The sequence below is a fragment of the Phoenix dactylifera genome, unplaced genomic scaffold (genome assembly GCF_009389715.1).
Source record: "Phoenix dactylifera cultivar Barhee BC4 unplaced genomic scaffold, palm_55x_up_171113_PBpolish2nd_filt_p 000051F, whole genome shotgun sequence".
NCBI classification, from domain to species: domain Eukaryota; kingdom Viridiplantae; phylum Streptophyta; class Magnoliopsida; order Arecales; family Arecaceae; genus Phoenix; species Phoenix dactylifera.
The window spans coordinates 371,943-396,028 of NW_024067670.1; the positions used below are offsets into that span (position 1 = coordinate 371,943).

The 24,086-nt window shown below is 38.1% G+C and overlaps 1 protein-coding gene across 1 annotated transcript; it reads right to left on the reverse strand.

Moving 5' to 3' along the window:
- Window positions 1–804: 804 nt before the first annotated feature.
- LOC120104626 lies at window positions 805–23,382 on the reverse strand. Its single transcript, XM_039116110.1, has 2 exons — window positions 23,060–23,382; window positions 805–1,456 (listed from the first exon to the last, which is right to left on the reverse strand). The coding sequence occupies exons 1-2, from the start codon at window positions 23,380–23,382 to the stop codon at window positions 805–807; spliced, it is 975 nt and encodes a 324-aa protein (XP_038972038.1).
- Window positions 23,383–24,086: the final 704 nt, after the last annotated feature.

Sequence of the window (24,086 nt, forward strand, 5' to 3'; positions counted from 1 at the left end):
ATAAAAATATCAATAGAGAACTATGGCGGTAATTGTGTTACTCATCAGCACAAGACCTTCCATAATTACAAATATCAATACTCCATTGACATGGATCCCTGAATGTGGTAAAGTGTAGTGTGATATTTGTGCACAAGTGATCCACAACTATATAACATGCCAATTCCACATCCACTGGAAGATCTCAACACGCTTCCACTAGAAGAGCTTCTTGGATCCCTAATGACATACAAGAAGTGAGGATGAGACCTAAAGAAAGAAAGCTATAGCCTTAAAAGCCACTGCTAAAAAAAGAAGGCTATTTAAAAATATAGCATGCTGTATTTATAGCTTCAGCCCAAAAAATCTTGGAAGATTGCCTTCACATAGCATGGTACCACTACAAAAGAAAGGATATCTCCCGACGGTTTTTTTAGTCTCTACCGACGCTTTTAAGCGTCGGCGAATTTCCAGCCCACGCACCCCGAAGCGTGGGTCAAACGTCGGGCAGGTGGGCGTGGGTCCGGTTTTTGCCGACGCTAAGAGAAAGCGTCCGTAAAAACAGGGATTTTCCGACGCTAATAAACGCGTCGGCAAAAACAACATTCGCCGACGCTTTAAAGTGTCAGGAAAGCCCAAACCAGTTTTGGGTTTTCGCCGACGCTTTAAAGCGTCGTTATAAACATTTTTTTTAAAAAAAAATATTATAAAAAATATTTTGAATCAGAGCCTCGATTCCTCTCCAATTTCCTCTCCCCCTCCTTCATCGCATCCCTCAGATCCCACAGATGCCCTCTCGTTGCCATTGAAGCGAGACGGCGTGGCTTACTTGGAAGAGACGGGGTGAAGGGTACGTGAGATGCCGTTAATGGCGCCATAGCTGCGGGAAGTGAAGCCCAGGCAGCCGAGCAGGCCCTGGCGGTAAGGCAAGAAAGAGATCGAGCGCCAGAACTTCTCTTTGGTGTTTCCTCTCTCTCTTCCCTCGCTCTTGCTTCTATAGAGGAGATCTTTGAGGAAGACCCACTTCTTGGAGGTTCTTCTAGAGGAGGAGGAGGAGGAGGAGGAGGATGACGTGGAGGAGGACCGGGAGGACGAAGCCGAGACGGATAGAGTGGCCGCCTCCGCCTCGATCTGCTTCGGATCTGGAACCGGCTCTACATCTTTCGCTCTATCTTCTCGTTCTTCGACCTCCATTTGCCAATGGAGTGGCGCGTTCCGAAGCGGGGAATGGGATCTGGCCCTCCGGCGAATCGATCGGCTCCGGAGCTTCAGATCCCGCCCCCTCGCAGCCATTTCCGGCGGGTGACGCTCGGATTCATCGTCGTCTTCTTCTTGTTCGTTGAGATCGAGGAGGGGGGCGAGGACCTGGGGCCACTGGAGGTGGGAGCAGAGCTTCATGGGGCGGATCTGGCCGTTAAGGAAGAGCTCGTCGGCGGAGGTCATGGATCCGGTGGCGAAGGCGGCGGCAGAGGGTGTTGCCCAAGGTGACAAGCCAAGAGGGGGGGGGGTGAATTGGTTTCTTCTAAATTTTTGGTGTTTAAAAAGGACTTTCTTAATTAAGTGCGGTGGATGCTTCCTTAAACTATTTGAATGATTTAAACTAGTGCAAAGATAGAAGATGATGCAAGAATAAACGTAAGCACAAGCACAACACAAACACAATAATATATAGTGGTTCGGTGCTCTCCTTAGCACCTACGTCCACTCCCCAAGCGTCCCCTTGGGAATTCACTATAATCCCGCGGATTACAGTTGGATTGTTTTCCGGGCTCACAATCCAAAAACCTTTGTTGGTTTTACGGGCTCACCAACGAACCTATACACTTTGGTTTTCCGGGTTCACCAAAAACCTTTGTTGGTTTTGCGGGCTCACCAACGAACCTTTACACTTTGGTTTTCCGGGTTCACCAAAAACCTTTGTTGGTTTTGCGGGCTAACCAACGAACCTTTACAAAGTGTTTGACAAACAAAAAGAAAAGATTCAAACTCCTAAATGAGCATATGAAACAATATAAACTACAAAGAAGAGTTAGAAAGTATTTATCGCTTTGAAGTGGCTTTGCTCTTCTTTGTCAAGGATGCTTCACTCTTCAAGGGAGGATGGAGCTCTTGATGCCTCTTTGAAACTGCTCAATCCCTTTCTTTGATTGTTGAATGAAGCTCTTGATGAAGGAGATTAGGGCACTTTTGTTTTCTTGTGTATTCCTTGATATTTCTCTCCAAAAGATATTTTCTCTGATGAATAGTGCCCCTTTAAATAGTTTCCAACCTTTTTTGGACAAGCCCCAATGGTCAGATTTGAAAAACTAGCCGTTACTCACCTTGGGAAGAGCAAAAAGTACATCTGCAGAACTAGCCGTTACTGTTCAGCCCGTGTTTGGGTCGGCTCAACCTGTCCTTGGGTCGACCCAACTTTTACTTGGGTCGACTCAAACATTCCTTGGGTCGACCCTCTCAGAAACCACAGAAACCTGAATTTCAGCCTTCCTTCTCATGGGTCGACCCAACCAATTTTTGGGTCGACTCAAAGTTCACTTGGGTCGACTCAACTTCTTCTTGGGTCGACCCTCTCAGTAATTCCAGAGAACCATTTTCTGTCTGTCTTTCTGTCTTGCCTTTGGGTCGACCCTCTCAGGGTTTGGGTCGACTCAAGCTTGGGTCGACTCAACCACTGTTTGGGTCGACCCTCTCAGTAAATCCAGAGAGCTTATTTCCTTCCTGTTTTGAGGTTCTTCAAGGTTGGGTCGACTCATGCTTACCTTGGGTCGACCCAACTCACTGTTCATCTGTGCCATTTTTGCAGGAGTGTGCCAAATGATTTCTTGATGTGCCGGGGTCGACCCAATCAACCTTTGGGTCGACTCAATCCACACTTTGCTGCATTCTCAAGGTTAGATTCATTCAAATGAACAAGAACATGTCTCTATATCAATTCATACAAATATGATGACCCAAAGATTGATTCATAGATTGATTTTGATGATCACAAAACCTTGAAGTATAGATACTAATGTTTATGTTGCAAGGAGAAAGATATTTATTTTGCAAGGAACATAGCAAGTTGGAAGAACACAAGAAGGCCTCCAAAAGCTCTCAAGAAAAGTTAGAAGAAAGCTACAATTCATTGGCCCAAGTTTAAAGTTCAAAAAGTTCAAATTGGAGGAGTAAAATCAAAGAAAAAATTCGAAAGAATAGTCTTCGAGTCGACTCCTGAGGAATTCGAGTCGACTCCAATGTTTACCGAGTCGACTCCGGGGAAGTATGAGTCGACTCCTAGGAGTCACAGGCAGAAAAGTCAGAGAGCAGTTTTCGGGTCTGAGATTCGAGTCGACTCCAGTGGAACGCGAGTCGACTCCGATGGTTGGTAGGTCGACTCCAAAGAAAGCAAGAGTCGACTCTCAGCGGAACACAAAGAAAAAGTCAGAGAGCATTTTTGGGACTCTGAGATTCGAGTCGACTCCCGCATTGCACGAGTCGACTCCGAGACTCCGCGACCATCAACAGACAGAAAAACCAAGTTACTGCCTCTGAGATTCGAGTCGACTCCCAGACAGCTCGAGTCGACTCCAAGGCAGCGCTACACCAAGATGGCAGAAGGCTGTGTTTCGCAAACTGAGAGCCGAGTCGACTCCAAGGAAGTTCGAGTCGACTCCAAGACTGGACGAGCCAAAAGACAGAGGATCGGAAGTTCGGGCTCTGAGATTCGAGTCGACTCCCAGGACAGTCGAGTCGACTCGAGAGGACAAAATTCAAAATTGGATCCACGGACTTCAGTGGATGAGCCGACTCCGAAACTGCCAAGTCAGCTCCAGAAGTTGGCGAGTCGACTCCAGGTTAAGACGAGTTGACTCCCAGTCGAGGCAAGCACATTAATTCAAATTTGGAACAGTGGCCGAGTCGTCTCCGGTAAAACACGAGCCGACTCCTGCAACAGGCGAGCCGACTCCTGATCGCGCGAGTCGACTCCGATCCCAACGGTAACATTGTCAGGAAATGCAGACTGTGTCCAACGGCTCTTTTTCTTGTCTCTAACGGCTATATTCTTGTTTCCACGCCATCTAAAGCTATAAAAATAAGAAGAGAGCTAGGGGAGAACTCATGGAAGTGGGAGAGATCATCTAGGAAAGAGATCTCAAAGAGATTACAAAGGAAATCTCCCATAAGCACAAAAGGGCCATCCAAAACGAAATAGAGAGAAGAAGAGCATCCAAGTGAATCCGAAAGCTTCCTCTCCATCCGTGTGCTGCCTCGGGGATCCTCTACTTCATGCCAAATCAGAGGAGGATCAAGTAAAGAAGAAGCCGAGCTCCTTCATCTTCAAAACACGTTTGAGGGCTTCTCTTTACTCTATTTATTTATATTGTCATATTTGCTTGTTTAAGAAGCTTTGTTTTGTTTTATACTTTGTTTTAATATCTTGTAACTTGATTCAATCAAGGGATTGAATCAAGGGGTTAAGGTTTGTTGGTGAGCCAAAGAAAAACCAACGGTGTTAGGTTTGTTGGTGAGCCAAAGGGAAAACCAACGGGGTTTAGGTTTGTTGGTGAGCCGAGGGTAAAACCAACGTGTAAGAGTTTGATTGTGAGCCCGGGAAAACAATCGGGGAGGTTCTAGTCGGTGAGCCGGGAAAAACCGACCGAGTTCGTTGTGCGCTCGTAAAACAACAAGTTGGGTTGTGAGCTTGTAAAACAACCGGCTGTAATCGGTAGGATTATAGTGAAATTCCCAAGAGGTCTTGGGGAGTGGATGTAGGTGCTGGGGTGCACCGAACCACTATATGTCCTTTGTGTTTGTAATGCCTCTAGTTATTGTCTAACTAACACACTTACTTACTTAGATAAATTGCTTGCTTAATTCTTATCCGCACATCCTTTAGTTGCAAGCATATTTAATCAAGTCGAAGTCTATACATCAAACCCTTGCTAAGTTTAACTTTCACTGTGCATCTATACAACTTAGCATAGTTAATCAAAAAGTTTTAGAAGTAGCATAAAAGTTTTAAAAGACCCAATTCACCCCCCCTCTTGGGTTGTATCTACTGGGCAACAAGTGGTATCAGAGCAGGTGCTCTAAGTTTAATCATTGATCTCACGATCAAGAGCCAAAGATCATGACAACTCAAATAGATAGTTTTCTAAGAGAAGGACAATCAATTAATACACCTCCACTATTTAATGGCATAAACTATACACATTGGAAAATACGCATGCGCATCTTTATTCAATCACAAAACTATTACTTATGGAAAATCATAATAAATGATCTTCACATACTCTCTCAAACTTTTAATGAAAAGGACTTAGCACAATTGAATGCTGATGCTATGAACATATTATATTGTGCTATTCAAGAAACAAAGTTTAATGAAATTTCTGCATGCTTATCTGCTAAGGAGATCTGGGATACTTTAGAAAATATTTATGATAAATCTCAGATTAGCTCTCATGTGCTTCAATTACATTCTAACAATGAGACTGCAGAAAAAGGTGTTGAATCTCCCACCTCAGTCGAGTCGACTCCAAGTATTTCAGAGTCGACCCTCAAGATAACCGAGTCGACTCCAATAAGGTCCGAGTTGACTCCGAGGCAAATCAGCTTCCTAAAGATAAAGAAAAAGAGGAAGCAAGAAGAAAGGAAGAAAGAGATAAAAAGGAAGAAAGCCTTGACCAAGAAAGAGTCAAGCCAGAAAATAAAAGTTAGGAGCAACAATGATGATATTAGCTCCAAGAAACTACAAGAGGTAACGGACTTGTGCTTTATGGCACAGGAAGACAAGGTAAAATCTAAATCTACTTTTACCTCAAATGATTTTCAAGACGAATTCTCTTATGATGAATTATTAAATGCTTTTCACGATTTGTATAGTGAATGTAGAAAATTAGCTGTAAAGAATAAAAATCTTAAGAAACTAAATCTGAAAATTTCAAAAGAAAGAAATTCTAATGATGAAATACAAGAGAAACTAAATTCTGAAAATGAAATCTTAAGGTCATTTTCAGAAGAATTAATTCAGAAAAATCATAGCTTAATTAGAGAAAATCAAAACTTAAGTAAAGAAATTAATCAATTAAATTTTTTTATTAACAAATTCACCGTAAGCTCAGAACAATTGAAAATGATGTTTGAAAGCCAATATGTTGCTTATGATAAATCAAAACTTGGCTTGACTCCTTTACTTAACAATAAATCTCTAGAGAAAAAGGTTATCAATTCACCATGCAAACCATTAAATAAGATAACTTATCTCAAACATGAAAAGAATGGGCATAACAACTTTTTCCATCATTCTAACACAATTAAATCAAATGGTAAAATTATTACTATTAAACAGATTTGGGTTCCAAAAGGAACCATATGTCCTAACTCTCAAGGACCCAAGCAAGCTTGGGTACCCAAAATGAAAATATGAGGATGTAGACATAGATGTGCCAAGATACCCATGGAACAAATAAACTCATACAAATGGGTGTTCTAGACACACTGAAACTTAAAACATACTTATGAAAAGTAATTTTAAATAATAATAATAATAATAATAATAATAAGAAAATCAGTAATTCTTGCATTTCATTATTATTTGTGCTTTAGTATTTGATATGATTTGCTAGTAGTGATCAATTTTGTGATATAGAAAATACTTTTGGAAATATAATCAAATCATTTCATTTTACTCACTATTGGATAAGTTGCAAAATGATTAATTTATTAAGAATAATTCTATGAATTCTCTATATGCTTGATTGAGAGTTTTTATCCATGGCATTATTGTTTATTGATCATAGATATGATAATATGTACTTGGTATGTTTTTGAATATATGCACTATGAATACCAAGATTAAAGAAACCATCTTTAGCATACAAAATCAACTCATGCTAGTATGTACTTAATCTCAAAAGACCTTGCCATTGGCTTACTTAAAATTATCTTCTTAAAGGTCAAAGTTTGCTATGCATGTTAACTAAGGAAACAAACAAGAATCAATTTCTAAATCTAAAGATGTTGTTTCCAACACTAAGTTTTCAAAAGCTTACATTAGCCTTGTTCTTGGCACTCAAATTGAAATATTTTCTGCATTGGCACAAACTCACAAAAAGCGATCAAATGATAAAGGTTTGCAAACTATGAAAGTAATGTATCATGGCATAGTTCTGAAAACCAATTTTATGTTAAGTTGTGCACAGAAAATAATATTAAATTCAATTATTTCAGCACCAAGGACACCTTAGGTAAAATAGGATTAATAGAATCTTTGAAGAATTGAAAAAGGCAATGTTGTATGATAGTCATCTTCTTAAATGATTTTTAAAAGCTATCATCACTGCTTGTCATACATATGACTTCTATTAGATCTATCTTTGATGAAAACTTCTTTTGATCTTCTGAAAAATAGAAAACGAACTATTGCGTATCTCTCATATTTTTCAGTCGTACATGTTATGCTTGATATGTTCTCTTGAAAAATAATGCCAAATCTAATAAAGATATTTCTATCCTTGGATATCATTCATCAAGCAAAGCATATAGAACATTCATGAAAAATTCTAGTTGTAGAAGTATCAATTCATTTTATTCTTTATGAGACTAATGATCTATTATCAAAATACTAAAATCAAATTATATGGTTAAATCTTTTACATATAACAATCTGAAAAACTTGTTAATTAGAACCAAATTGGATTTTTCAAATATACACTTAATGATGACTACTAAAAGATTAAATCAAGAAAAGATGAAATAGATCTTGATAAGATTCTTGCATGATTAGAAGTAAAAATCACCTTTATCATTTGTTTGCTTTATAAACGTTATATCCTATCAAATGAGTATGTAGAATGGACTCCTATGTGCTTACTTTATATATGTTAGATAACCACCATATTTGAAAACACTCATTACAAATATGATAAAGCATTATATGATTTGAAACAAGCATCAAAAGCTTGATAATTATCTTAAGCAAATAGAATCTAAACTAAATTGATTTTGGAAATAAGAAATTGATTTGACCTTGATAAATCTTTCCATTGCCTCACATGCTTGTCCTTGAACTATCTTGGTTAATGAAACTATTTCTTTAGTTCAAGTGATATGTGCTTGCTTATATTTAGGCAATCTCTTGAGTAAAGTGACTCAATATTCAACTATTATCTTATCTTAAATTGAGTCATCTAGTTAGAAATATGTTGGATGAATGGGTTGTATCTTAAAGAAACTAAAGACTTTCTTTCAAGAAAGAAAAGGAGTTTGGTAATAATGCAGAATCCTTGAGCAAGAAAATGAGTGATTTTAGCTTGAAGGACACCTCCACATAAGATACAATAAACATTCACATGCAAACAAGAGAGAGGATCTTCTTCAGCCAAAAGTTCACACATAAGAAATCTAGTTTGGCTTGAAGAACATATAATGAATAAGTAATTCTAGATATCTCTCTCATAAATTAGCTGAGCAAAGTCAATAACTTTAAATCTTATTATGACATGATTAAAATCATTAATTGTTAATCATTTGATATCATGTCCATATATGTATTCATTGACTTATGCTTTCAGAAATTGATTCATGGTTTGCTCAAATTAAAATGCACCTTTGCCTATATCATAACCATGAAATACACAAGTATATGCTTAAAATTTTGATGTAAAATAACTTGTGAGAAGTTATGAATCCTTGAGCACAATGAAAATATTGTTTGCATGATATACATCTATATGATACATAAGATTATTTCTTTATTCTGCTCTTTCATGTAAATTACTTAAGAATAACAAAAAGAAAGAGAGATAAAGAAAAGATAATGGATATTATTCAAGAGAAGTAAAATCTAAGTAAAGGCAAATACTTATTTTAAGGAAAAGCAAAACAAGCATAATATATTTGGCACTTTTGTGAGACTTGTGAAAGGGATAAAATTTGTAATGAATTACACTTAAATAGAGGGAGAGTTTAAAGTAAATAGTTTAACCTTTCTATATTGCTCATCATAGGGATGGTGCCAATAGGGAGGCTAGTGGTAGTACCCGGCACTATTTGACCCAACCATTCGGTGTAGGGCATATTAGGGACGGCACAAGAGGGAGGCTAGTGGTAGTACCTCGTGCCCCTTCCCAACTTCACCGGATAGGGAGCAAATAGAGTATAGAGCATAAGAAAGTAAAAATGAAAGACAAAGTTAATAAAAGTATATAAGAAGAATCAAGTCAATTTTTTAAACACTTGAAAACATACTTTAAGGATGAAATCAGTGCAAGATTATATATAAATAGGGGGAGTTTATTTGAAAAGGAATAGATTTTGATTCTTGACATGCTTGTTCTTAGTATTTTAATGCATGACTCAACACATGATATATTTTGCATATGGTATGATGTCTTGATTTATGGGTTCTCAATATTTTGTAATGCTCCATGCTTGGACAACTTGATTGAATGTTTGGAATATTACATAAAATTTTTGTTTGGCATTATTGAAAAGAAATTTCAGATTTGTCATTCACAATCATTGTTAAAATCTGAAAGCTAAATAAAATTGTAGAAAGGAGAAGAGAAGAATATCTCTATTTAGGAAAAATAAATTGATATTGATCTATCTTTCTACTTGCCTAACTTTGATACATAATGTCCTAATACTTATTAAAATATCCTCCATTGTGTATCGAAACTCAATATTAAATATAAAGATTCTGAAAGTGCTCTAATGTTATTGAAATATGTGTTTTCAATCTTAGTGATTTAAGATGAGCTTCAATGTGAAAGATACATATCTCAAATCATGATTTAAAAGCCTCTATTGAAAATCTTTATAAAATTCAGAATCTGATTTTTAAACTCAATATGATTCCCATATAAAAACTACAGTTTAAGAAAAATAGAATAATTCTGATGCCTTGATTGTTTGACCCGATACGCATCTGAAACATATCATTTCTTATCTTTAAAGTATACTAATATTGGTTCAAATGATGTGTTTTTCGATGATCTTGATTGCAAACAAAAATTTCTAAATATATGATTTTATTTTGATATTAAAAGGATTTATTGTGTCTCATGTATACATTGCTGAAAAACTATGATTAAAAAATTGAGTTCTATAAATATATATACCTCAATGATCATCTATATGTTTTTCTCCCCTACATTATTAAAAAACTTCCATCAATAGAGTGAATGATCTTAAAACTAGAAATATTTCAGCTCACTCAAATGATTCTAAAAGAAAGAAAATGTAAATGCGGTTGAAAGAAACTAAGCTTCAAATAAATCATTTTCTGATTGATATTTCTATACATTTTCTCTAAGATTAAGAGAAAGCATAACTTGTTCATAAAGGATTAGAAAGAGTAATTACTACAAATTTTGGAATAATACTAGATTACTCTACATTCTCGATATTACAGGATTTCAGTGTTATTCACGTTTATCACTATAATCTGAAATTCAACAATTTAAAATGATTAAAGAAGAATGCATCTTTTGAGGGGGAGCTTTAGATATTCAGTATCCTATCCCAAAGACACTTTATTTTGATGCATGCTTTGAATTTTATGGATTGATTTTGATGAACCTCCTTATATTGCAAGACATGCTTTAATTACCTTAAGATGAGTTCTATAAAGGTTGTCTTATCTCAAACCTTGAGTCTTATGAAAATAAGCTGAAACTTATAGAAAATATGTTTTTGAGATTGACAATTTTGTTGAACATTATGTTAGGATTCTAAACTCTTAAATGGAATGATCAATTGAGGGGGAGAAAGAAAATTTCAGAAGGAGAGGTCTTATGGAACTTAATTACATGAATCTATAGGAGAGGGAAAGAATACTAAATGAAAAGTGATCCTAATACTCTCCAATATGTATCATCTGAAATTTAAATCTGAAAATCTTTATGATACACCTTGAGGCGTGTTATTTGGTTAGTATATCTCATGCATCACTCTTGAACCAAATTGCAAATCTTAAGAGCCTCTAATTTAATGAAAAAGGAGGAGAATAATGTGTTAAATTTTCTTGAGTATCTCTTAGAAAATCTATTTTTTTTTTAAACTTCACTAATGAGCTCTAATTGGCTTGCTTTTTGGAACTTCAATTTTGTGCAAATTCATTATTTTATGTATCAAATTGTGCTTATTTTCTAAAGAAATAAAAGAAAGTCTTTAAAAGAGCTCTAAGATGTATCAAAAATTGCATGAATGTATATTTTGATATTTGTGCCCCAATGCTCCTATTATCATAAAAGAACTTTGAAGTCATTAAGAGAATTAATTAATTTGCTCTCATGGTTGATAAAATACTTAATAGATTGGGCAAAAGGTCCTAAATGAACAAGCTTTCATACTTATTATTAAAGAGAGGTTAGATTTCTATTCGTGTGGTACTTCTTGAATTAACTTAAGAAAGATTCCACCTACACTTGCTTAGAAAACTATCTGTGGTATCACATTCGATGTGTTCTGCTCTGAAATTATCTTAATTGGCTCTGATCTATGTTCATTAATCTGATTCTAATATTATTGCCTTGAGTTATATGATTCATATCCTTGCAATAATTTGACTTGCAAATCAGAGTACAATAAGGAAAAGAAATATATGAGCATTCTGATCTTTGTGCTTAATGTTTCACTATCTTTTTGATGTTGTCAAAAAGGGGGAGAAATATCTAAGTATATGCTCATAATGCCTTTATGCTTTGAATTGAATACAAATCAGCTTAAATTGAAATATGTTGATTGTGTTAAGCTGATTAAATCTAAAGCATTATCATGAAGTATGTTTTTTTAAATATATATGTTTTCTACTTCATGCAACTTAGCTATGTATTACTTCTAGAAAATAATATCTTTTATATTGCATATACTCCAAGTTTTGTCATCATCAAAAAGGGGGAGATTGATGACCCAAAGATTGATTCATAGATTGATTTTGATGATCACAAAACCTTGAAGTATAGATACTAATGTTTATGTTGCAAGGAGAAAGATATTTATTTTGCAAGGAACATAGCAAGTTGGAAGAACACAAGAAGGCCTCCAAAAGCTCTCAAGAAAAGTTAGAAGAAAGCTACAATTCATTGGCCCAAGTTTAAAGTTCAAAAGGTTCAAATTGGAGGAGTAAAATCAAAGGAAAAATTTGAAAGAATAGTCTTCGAGTCGACTCCTGAGGAATTCGAGTCGACTCCAATGTTTACCGAGTCGACTCCGGGGAAGTATGAGTCGACTCCTAGGAGTCACAGGCAGAAAAGTCAGAGAGCAGTTTTCGGGTCTGAGATTCGAGTCGACTCCAGTGGAACGCGAGTCGACTCCGATGGTTGGTAGGTCGACTCCAAAGAAAGCAAGAGTCGACTCTCAGCGGAACACAAAGAAAAAGTCAGAGAGCATTTTTGGGACTCTGAGATTCGAGTCGACTCCCGCATTGCACGAGTCGACTCCGAGACTCCGCGACCATCAACAGATAGAAAAACCAAGTTACTGCCTCTGAGATTTGAGTCGACTCCCAGACAGCTCGAGTCGACTCCAAGGCAGCGCTACACCAAGATGGCAGAAGGCTGTGTTTCGCAAACTGAGAGCCGAGTCGACTCCAAGGAAGTTCGAGTCGACTCCAAGACTGGACGAGCCAAAAGACAGAGGATCGGGAGTTCGGGCTCTGAGATTCGAGTCGACTCCCAGGACAGTCGAGTCGACTCGAGAGGACAAAATTCAAAATTGGATCCACGGACTTCAGTGGATGAGCCGACTCCGAAACTGCCAAGTCAGCTCCAGAAGTTGGCGAGTCGACTCCAGGTTAAGACGAGTCGACTCCCAGTCGAGGCAAGCACATTAATTCAAATTTGGAACAGTGGCCGAGTCGTCTCCGGTAAAACACGAGCCGACTCCTGCAACAGGCGAGCCGACTCCTGATCGCGCGAGTCGACTCCGATCCCAACGGTAACATTGTCAGGAAATGCAGACTGTGTCCAACGGCTCTTTTTCTTGTCTCTAACGGCTATATTCTTGTTTCCACGCCATCTAAAGCTATAAAAACAAGAAGAGAGCTAGGGAAGAACTCATGGAAGTGGGAGAGATCATCTAGGAAAGAGATCTCAAAGAGATTACAAAGGAAATCTCCCATAAGCACAAAAGGGCCATCCAAAACGAAATAGAGAGAAGAAGAGCATCCAAGTGAATCCGAAAGCTTCCTCTCCATCCGTGTGCTGCCTCGGGGATCCTCTACTTCATGCCAAATCAGAGGAGGATCAAGTAAAGAAGAAGCCGAGCTCCTTCATCTTCAAAACACGTTTGAGGGCTTCTCTTTACTCTATTTGTTTATATTGTCATATTTGCTTGTTTAAGAAGCTTTGTTTTGTTTTATACTTTGTTTTAATATCTTGTAACTTGATTCAATCAAGGGATTGAATCAAGGGGTTAAGGTTTGTTGGTGAGCCAAAGAAAAACCAACGGTGTTAGGTTTGTTGGTGAGCCAAAGGGAAAACCAACGGGGTTTAGGTTTGTTGGTGAGCCGAGGGTAAAACCAACGTGTAAGGGTTTGATTGTGAGCCCGGGAAAACAATCGGGGAGGTTCTAGTCGGTGAGCCGGAGAAAATCGACCGAGTTCGTTGTGCGCTCGTAAAACAACAAGTTGGGTTGTGAGCTTGTAAAACAACCGGCTGTAATCGGTAGGATTATAGTGAAATTCCCAAGAGGTCTTGGGGAGTGGATGTAGGTGCTGGGGTGCACCGAACCACTATATGTCCTTTGTGTTTGTAATGCCTCTAGTTATTGTCTAACTAACACACTTACTTACTTAGATAAATTGCTTGCTTAATTCTTATCCGCACATCCTTTAGTTGCAAGCATATTTAATCAAGTCGAAGTCTATACATCAAACCCTTGCTAAGTTTAACTTTCACTGTGCATCTATACAACTTAGCATAGTTAATCAAAAAGTTTTAGAAGTAGCATAAAAGTTTTAAAAGACCCAATTCACCCCCCCTCTTGGGTTGTATCTACTGGGCAACAAAATATACTGAGAGTAATGAACTTATAAATGAAGTATCAATTTAACTTTTAATATACTCTAGATAATTGCTTGTTAATCATCAAAATAACACTATCATCCTCAATCTCCTCCTTTTTGATGATTACAAAATAAAGAGTATAAGCCTATTGATACTTGTCTTTAAAATCAGTTTATAAGAGGGTTTTAAATTGCTGAATTTCAGCTTTTCATATATAAGAGTGAAATCTCCCCCTATATCATTCAAATGTTGCCAATTTGACTCTTTGAATTGCTCCCCCTTTCATTTATGATTCATTAGCTATGAAACTTCAAAAATTTGAGATAAAATGTGAGTTTCAAGTTATGTATCGGGGTGTGAAAGGTGCGTGCCAAATTTTGAATTTATATGTGCCAAATTCTGAATTTTGATACAAATTTTTGATTTAATCAATTTCATTGTTACAAATTGCTCCCCCTTAGATGTATAAACTTTCTTATATGATTTTTAGTTTGTTTGCCCAATCATTTCTCTTTTCTTGCATAAATTCTTATTTCTTTTTCTCTACTTGATGTCTTTACTTCTCTCCTTTTTGTTATTTACTTTGTTTACACTGAACAATATCTCTTTACTTCTCAAATTAATTACTCTTTCTTTTCTTCTCAAGTTGATTACTCTTTCTTTTCTTCTCAAATTGATTACTCTTTCTTTTCTTCTCAAGTTGATTACAAGTTGATTACTCTTTCTTTTCTTCTCCCCCTTTTTGTTATCATCAAAAAGATACATGTGAAAGTTGCAACAAACAACAGACTTCAATCTTCATTGATCAAAATAGGAACATTTCAATACAGTAATGCCCAAAATGAAAATAAATATAATGTTCCTCAATCAAGATTTAAAGATACATGAGAAAAGCAAGATACATATGAGAACTAGATATCTAGCCTAGGCTCTAAACATAGATGCTAAGATCAGCCTAGGGAGACTGTAATGACTGGGATCTAGTCCTCATCCTCCTAGTATACGTGGCGAGGGGAGGTCGAGCCTGGTGAGACTGTGTCTGGCGTGGAGCACGACGAGCTGGATGACTCTGTGCCGAAATCTCTGACTCAGCAGCCTGTGGCACAGTAGGTCCATGGGTCTCTCTCTCTCTCCGAAGTGCTCCAATCTGCTGCCTCAGGTCACTGATCTCAGCAGACATGACATCCAACCGGGCGTCCAATCGGCTCGTCAGCCCGTCAGTGATAGTCCTCGCCTGAGCTGACATAAGCTCAGTCATCCTGCTCCAGAAGTCATCCGTATCTGTCTGAGGAACGGATGACGATGGTCCAGCCTCTGAGGGTGCAGTAGGATGATCCATATGCTCCTCATCCTCATCCTCTGGTGCTTCTCCCTCTGGTGCCTCATCCTGAATGCCTGCTCCAGTGTGAATCCACTGCCCGTTCACTTTCTGATATCCCATGCGTATAAGTGTCCGTGCAGTGTACGTGTCAGTGTGATGCAGACTCTTGGATGCCTCCTCCTCGAGAGGTAAACCATGCTGACGGAAAATCAATGTGAGTATCATACCATAAGGTAGTGATACCCTGTTGCTGCACATTACTTTCCTCATCTGTCTTAGTATCATAGCCGGAAGATTTAGGGGCATCCCCCGAATCATACACTCCATCACTGCTAGATCTCGCTCAGTGATGAGATCGAATCTCCCGGTCTTTGGAAACAAAATCCTATTGATCATATTGAGCAGTAATCTCATTTCAGCGGAAAGAGAACTAGCTATTACCTTCGTGGAGAAATCGAAGTTCTCATTTTCCATGATCAATTGTAGAGCTCTCATTTTGTTTTCTGGCTTTTCCGGAGTGGCTCCTATGCAGGGTAGATGAAGTAGCTCACTCAAGCTCTCCTCGGATACACGGATCCGAACCCCTCGAACTTCTGAAACAAGCCCTCCCAAACCAGTCTTGAGGAAGGCATAGAACTCTTGTACCAAACCGGGGTAGATTACCACATCTAGGGAGCAAAGATACTCCCAACCTTGTCTTTGGATCCATTCCCAAATCCGAAACCCTTCTTGATTGAAGAACTCGGAATGGATCCTTCTCCCCGTTGTAACCGGCCTCCCCGCAAATCTTGCAAGTATTACAGAGGGGAAAGGAGGAGGAGGGGCCTCCGTACGTGCCTCACGTCGTGGAGACACGGGAGATGGCTCGGTAGGTTGCCTTTCCTCCCGTTGGATCCGAGTCACTCTTCTGGATCTCTTGGCCACGGCTCGTTTGGGTCCCATTTCTCCAAGATCTTTAGGAAATCTACTGTTTGGAGGAGTTTAGTGGAGATTGGAGAGTGGGGACTAGGTTTTTCGGAAGAAGACAAAGAGCAAATAGTGCCCTAGAAATGCTCTCGGGCCCCCTTATAACAGTGGGGTCCCGACGTTGGGTCGACTCAAGATTTTTCTTGGGTCGACTCAACGTTGGGTCGACCCTTGTTCTGGGTTGGGTCGACCCAAGTGCAGACATTTTCATTTCTCTTTCTTTTTGCTTCTAAAAATTTTCCTTGCTTCCAATCCTTATAAATTCTCTCTGGGACAATGATACATGAGTAAGGAATCTCTAGATAACAAATTTGACTCATGTTTCACGGGATTTTAGAAGTTAGAGGGATGTATCATGAGATTACTGGCTCCCTTTTATATTTCTTCAATAAAAAGGATCACATATGCCTAATTCCCTCCTTAGCATGCAGAATCTATCTTCACTCAATGGTTTCGTAAATATGTCGGCTAATTATTTTTCAGTGCATATATGCTCAATACATACATTTCCATTTTGCACATGATCCCTAATAAAGTGATACCTTATTTCTATGTGTTTGGCTTTAGAGTGCTGAACTGGATTTTTAGTAAGATTGATAGCACTAGTATTATCACACTTAATAGGAATATTATCTAGTTTAACTCTATAGTCCTCTAGTTGTTGCTTGAGCCATAATACTTGAGCACAACAACTACCAGCAGCTATATATTCAGCTTCAGCTGTGGAGAGTGCCACTGAATTCTGCTTCTTACTAAACCATGACACTAAGTTATTTCCTAAAAATTGACATGTGCCACTTGTGCTCTTTCTATCTAATTTGCATCCGGCAAAATCAGCATCTGAATATGCAAGTAAATCTAGACAGGAGTCTCTTGAGTACCATAATCCTATATTGGTAGTTCCTCTTAAATATCTAAGGATTCTCTTAACAGCACTTAAGTGTGACTCCTTAGGATCGGATTGGTATCTAGCACATATTCCAACACTAAATACAATGTCGGGTCTACTAGCAGTAAGATAGAGCAAGGATCCAATTAGTCCTCTATAAAGCTTAATATCAACACTCTTCCCTTTTTCATCTTTGTCTAGCTTACTAGTAGGATTCATTGGAGTGCCAATTCCCTTATGATTTTCATTCCCAAACTTCTTCAGTATTTCCTTTGTATACTTAGTTTGATGAATGAAAATGCCTTCTTTGGTTTGTTTGATTTGTAATCCTAGAAAGAAGCTCAGTTCTCCCATCAAACTCATCTCAAATTCTCCATGCATTAAATCAGCAAATTCTTTGCATAGAGTATCATTAGTGGCACCAAAGATTATGTCATCTACATATATTTGTACCACTAATAGATTTTTGTCTTTTCTTTTGAGAAATAAGGTTTTATCCACATTTCCTCTACAAAAATCATTATCAAGCAGAAATTTGCTTAGTCGATCATACCAAGCCCTAGGTGCTTGCTTTAATCCATATAATGCCTTATGTAATTTAAACACATGATTTGGTAATTCATGATTTTCAAATCCTGGAGGTTGTTCTACATATACTTCCTCCTCAATAATACCATTTAAGAATGCACTTTTCACATCCATTTGATATAATTTGAAATCCATGAAACATGCAAATGCTAGAAGTAATCTAATAGCCTCTAATCTAGCTACAGGAGCAAATGTCTCATCAAAATCTATTCCTTCTTCTTGATTGTATCCCTTAGCTACAAGTCTAGCCTTATTTCTTATAACTAAACCATTTTCATCTAATTTATTTCTAAATACCCATTTTGTTCCAATTACTGAATTATGCTTTGGTCTTTCAGTTAATGTCCATACATTACTTCTTTTGAATTGATTTAATTCCTCTTGCATGGCATTTATCCAGTTAGTATCTTTTTCAGCTTCTTCATAAGTCTTAGGTTCTAATTGCGAAACGAAAGCAAGATAATCATTTAAATTTCTAAGAGATGATCGAGTTCTTACCCCTTGAGATGGATCACCAATGATTAAGTCTTTAGGATGTCCATGTGCATACCTCCATTCCTTTGGCACGTCTTGAGGTTGTGGTGGCACGCCATCATCTCCCTTGTCTTGATTTGGCACGTCATCAATTTTCAACTTTTCAAAGTCGACAATTCCTGTATCATCATCAACAATATTTTCTTTGCTAGCAGACTCACTATCAGACTCATCAAATATAATATTGACTGACTCTTCCACCACTAAGGTTCTTTTATTGAATACTCTGTATGCCCTGCTAGATGTGGAGTATCCTAAGAAGATACCTTCATCTGACTTGGCATCAAATTTACTTAGATCCTCCTTGCCATTGTTTAAGATAAAACATCTACATCCAAAAACTTTAAGATATTTAGCAGTTGGTTTCTTATTCTTCCAAAGTTCATAAGGAGTTTTCTTAGTTATTGGTCGTATTAAAACTCGATTTAGAATATGGCAAGCAGTGTTTATAGCTTCAGCCCAAAAGTACTTTGGAAGATTTGACTCACACAACATTGTGCGTGCCATTTCTGCCAATGTCCTATTTTTCCTTTCAACAACCTCATTTTGTTGAGGCGTTCTAGGTGCTGAAAATTGATGTGATATACCATTTTTAGTGCAAAATTCTTCAAAGTGTTGATTTTCAAATTCCGTACCATGATCACTTCGAATTGCTACTAAGGTGAGTTTCTTTTCATTTATGATATTATTATATAGTTTCAAAAATTCTGAAAATGCTTCATTCTTATGTGCCAAAAATGAAACCCATGTATACCTTGAAAAATCATCAACAATGACTAGTCCATACTTCTTCCCTCCTAGACTTGTGGTTCTAGTAGGTCCAAATAAATCCATGTGTATGAGTTCAAATGGTCTAGTTGTTGATACTACATTTTTCGATTTGAAAGATGACTTAGTTTGTTTTTCCAATGAACATGGTCCACATATTTTGTCCTTTTCAAAGATCAATTTTGGCACATCTTTTATTAGCTCCTTTTAACTAGTTTTGATATTAATTCCATACTAGCATGTCCTAATCTTCGATGCCAAAGCCAACTGGTTTCATTTTTCTTTTCTTCATTAGTAATTAAGCATAAACCATTTTTCTTGCCTAACTCATGAAGGTCTACTAAATAAATATTTCTTTGCCTTTGTCCTACAAGTACAATACTATTATCTTTAGGATTAGTGATTATGCATACAGATGCTTCAAATGTAACTTTAAACCCTTTATCACAAAATTGACTTATGCTAAGAAGGTTATGTTTCAAACCCTTAACTAATAAGACATTTTCTATAAAAATAGATGGAGCAATGAAAATTTTACCCTTTCCAATGATATACCCTTTACCATTGTCTCCATAGGTTACTACTCCACCTTTCTTTGGTTCCAAGGTGACAAATTGATCTTCGTCACCGGTCATGTGTCTTGAACAGCCGCTATCTAGATACCATCGTTTTTCCATTTTATCAGCTGCAAGACACACCTGCAATCAAGATCAAGAAGAAACTTTAGGTACCCAAACTAAGTTGGGTCCTTTAGGGTTAGTGCTCCATGTTCCTTTTGGAATCCAAACTTTCTTGAATTTAATCTTTTGATTATTACTTGATTTGTTTTGACTAGACTTTCTAAAGTTACATTCATATGCTCTATGTCCTATCTTATTGCAACAGTAACAAGTAATATTTTCACTTTTAGCTTTTACAAAAATATTCTTTAAGAATTTTTGTTTCCTATTTGTTCTATAGCCTAAACCAGCCTTATCATATACAGCTTTTTGACTGTCAAGGATCATGTTTAATTTGGTAGAACTAAGAGTAAATTTATCTACCAAGGATTTATATTTTTCAGCATCTTCTTTTAACTTAATATTTTCAGCAATTAGATTCTTGATTTCATTTGTAAGTTTCCTACTTAATGTTTCATAGTTATGAGACAGTTTTAACTTATCTTTAATGAGAGATTGATTTTCTTCTTTTAGAGCTTTATTTTTATTAATTACTTTCTTATGTTCTTCCATGAGTTCTAAGAATGCATCATGCAATTCATCAACAGTAAAATCACAGTCAAGTTCAGAATCTACCTCATCGTCATTGGCCATATTACACATTTGGGCCGTCTCTTGATGATTTTCCTCCTCTGAACTTGATTCCTCACTTTCACTCCATTCAGCCATGAAATTCTTCTTTTTCAACTTTCTTGCCATCCACTTCAAATCTGGGCAATCTATCTTATAATGCCCGGGTTTGTTACACTCATAGCAAATTGGAGTTTCTTTTTCTTTTTCTTTCTCCTTACCCTTCTCTTTGCTTGAGTTACCTTTGAGGATGGGTTTCTTTTTATTTAGTCTATTCTTACCTCTCATAAATCTTCTGAATTTTCTTCCAAGCACAGCCATCCCTTCTTCATCAATATCTTCATCATCATCTGAATCTTCCGATTCAATTTGTTGTCTAGGGGTGGTAGTCTTTAAGGCAATGGGCTTTCTTCTCTTGACCTCATCTTCTGAATTTTGCCTCATTGTCAACTCATGGGTCATGAGTGATCCTAGAAGCTCCTCTAACTGCAGTGTGTTGAGGTCCTTTGCTTCTTGAATAGCGGTTACCTTGGCCTCCCAATTCCTTGGTAGAGACCTGAGAATTTTTCGCACCAAATCAGAGTTAGAATAAGACTTTCCTAAACTCTTAAGCCCATTTATAATGTCAGTGAAACGAGTAAACATATCAGTTATTGACTCAGTAGATTCCATTTTAAACAGTTCATACTTGTGTACTAATATGTTTATCTTAGACTCCTTAACTTGATTGGTCCCTTCATGTGTGACCTCAAGTCTATCCCAAATTTCTTTGGCAGTGGTGCAAGTGGATATTCTATTAAATTCATTTACATCTAAAGAGCAGTAAAGTATATTTACAGCTTTTGCATTTAACTGTGCTAATCTTCTATCATTTTCATTCCAATCCATTTCTGGTTTGGGTATGATAGTGCCCTCTATGTTAAGTGTGGGTGTGTGAGGTCCTCTAGTGATGATTTGCCACAGTTCATAGTCCGAAGCTTGAATGAATATCCTCATTCTAGCTTTCCAATATGTGTAGTTTGTGCCATTAAATAGAGGTGGTCTATTTGTGGATTGCCCCTCACTCATAGAGCATCCCACTTGGGTTGTCATGATCTTTAACTCTTGATTGTTAGATCAACGAGCACTATTAGAGCACCTTGCTCTGATACCACTTGTTGCCCAAGGTGACAAGCCAAGAGGGGGGGGGGGTGAATTGGTTTCTTCTAAATTTTTGGTGTTTAAAAAGGACTTTCTTAATTAAGTGCGGTGGATGCTTCCTTAAACTATTTGAATGATTTAAACTAATGCAAAGATAGAAGATGATGCAAGAATAAACGTAAGCACAAGCACAACACAAACACAACAATATATAGTGGTTCGGTGCTCTCCTTAGCACCTACGTCCACTCCCCAAGCGTCTCTTTGGGAATTCACTATAATCCCACGGATTACAGTTGGATTGTTTTTCGGGCTCACAATCCAAAAACCTTTGTTGGTTTTACGGGCTCACCAACGAACCTATACACTTTGGTTTTCCGGGTTCACCAAAAACCTTTGTTGGTTTTGCGGGCTCACCAACGAACCTTTACACTTTGGTTTTCCGGGTTCACCAAAAACCTTTGTTGGTTTTGCGGGCTAACCAACGAACCTTTACAAAGTGTTTGACAAACAAAAAGAAAAGATTCAAACTCCTAAATGAGCATATGAAACAATATAAACTACAAAGAAGAGTTAGAAAGTATTTATCGCTTTGAAGTGGCTTTGCTCTTCTTTGTCAAGGATGCTTCACTCTTCAAGGGAGGATGGAGCTCTTGATGCCTCTTTGAAACTGCTCAATCCCTTTCTTTGATTGTTGAATGAAGCTCTTGATGAAGGAGATTAGGGCACTTTTGTTTTCTTGTGTATTCCTTGATATTTCTCTCCAAAAGATATTTTCTCTGATGAATAGTGCCCCTTTAAATAGTTTCCAACCTTCTTTGGACAAGCCCCAATGGTCAGATTTGAAAAACTAGCCGTTACTCACCTTGGGAAGAGCAAAAAGTACATCTGCAGAACTAGCCGTTACTGTTCAGCCCGTGTTTGGGTCGGCTCAACCTGTCCTTGGGTCGACCCAACTTTTACTTGGGTCGACTCAAACATTCCTTGGGTCGACCCTCTCAGAAACCACAGAAATCTGAATTTCAGCCTTTCTTCTCATGGGTCGACCCAACCAATTTTTGGGTCGACTCAAAGTTCACTTGGGTCGACTCAACTTCTTCTTGGGTCGACCCTCTCAGTAATTCCAGAGAACCATTTTCTGTCTGTCTTTCTGTCTTGCCTTTGGGTCGACCCTCTCAGGGTTTGGGTCGACTCAAGCTTGGGTCGACTCAACCACTGTTTGGGTCGACCCTCTCAGTAAATCCAGAGAGCTTATTTCCTTCCTATTTTGAGGTTCTTCAAGGTTGGGTCGACTCATGCTTACCTTGGGTCGACCCAACTCACTGTTCATCTGTGCCATTTTTGCAGGAGTGTGCCAAATGATTTCTTGATGTGCCGGGGTCGACCCAATCAACCTTTGGGTCGACTCAATCCACACTTTGCTGCATTCTCAAGGTTAGATTCATTCAAATGAACAAGAACATGTCTCTATATCAATTCATACAAATATACTGAGAGTAATGAACTTATAAATGAAGTATCAATTTAACTTTTAATATACTCTAGATAATTGCTTGTTAATCATCAAAATAACACTATCATCCTCAGAGGGGAATCGGGCGGAGAATTCGAACTCGAAGGAGCCTGCGACGGAGGCATCGAGGGAGTCGGAAGGGAAGCGGCCTCCGCCGCCGCCGGCGGAGGAGAGGATGAAGTGCATGGGGCTGGTGGGGGCGCTAAAGAAGTAACCACCGGCGACGCCGCCGCGGCCGGGGCTGGAGGGGGCGCTGACGTAGGGAGTGGAGCAGGAGCTGTCGACATCGTTCGAGGGGAAGCGCAGGGGGGAGAGGGGAGGGTCGAGGTGGTGTTCGCCATGGTTGGGTTCTGCGAGCTCGGAGCTCGGAGGGTCGCCATTGCGAAGGTTTTGGAGCTCCATTCTCTCTCTCTCTCTCTCTCTCTCTCTCTCTCTCTTTCTCTCTGTGGACTATAGCTTCTCGGAGAAGATATTATAGACGGAAAGGACAAAGGGGGAGGTGAGGCTCGTTGGACACGCAATAAATTTTGGGTCGTTGGCTTCCGACGACGCTTTTTAGCGTCGTCTTAGGCCTGCGATTACACCAACACGTATTAGCGTCGTTTTTTGCCGACGCTTTTTACAAGCGTCGCCACATTTAGACGTTAGACCGAAAATTGCCGACGCTTGTAAAAAGCGTCGGTAAAACCGACTTTCCCTGTAGTGTACGAGCCATTTCTTCTAATGTCTTATTCTTTCTTTCTACTATCCCATTTTGTTGAGGTATCCTAGGTGCTAAAAAATTGTAGTTTATCCCATTTTCATTGCAAAAGTTTTCAAAGTGATGATTTTCAAATTTAGTGCCATGATCACTTCTAATTGAGATATTAGTCATGTCTTTCTCATTCAGAATTTTCTTATAGAATTTTTGCAATGCTGAAAAAGTTTCAACCTTGTGTGCCAAAACAGTACCCATGTGAATCTAGAAAAATCATCTACTATTACAAGACTATATTTCTTTCCTCTTAGATTAGTAGTTCTAGTAGGTCCAAAAGATCCATATGAAGTAATTCTAGTGACCTAGAAGTTGAAATAGTATTTTTAGATTTAAAAGAATTTCTTATTTG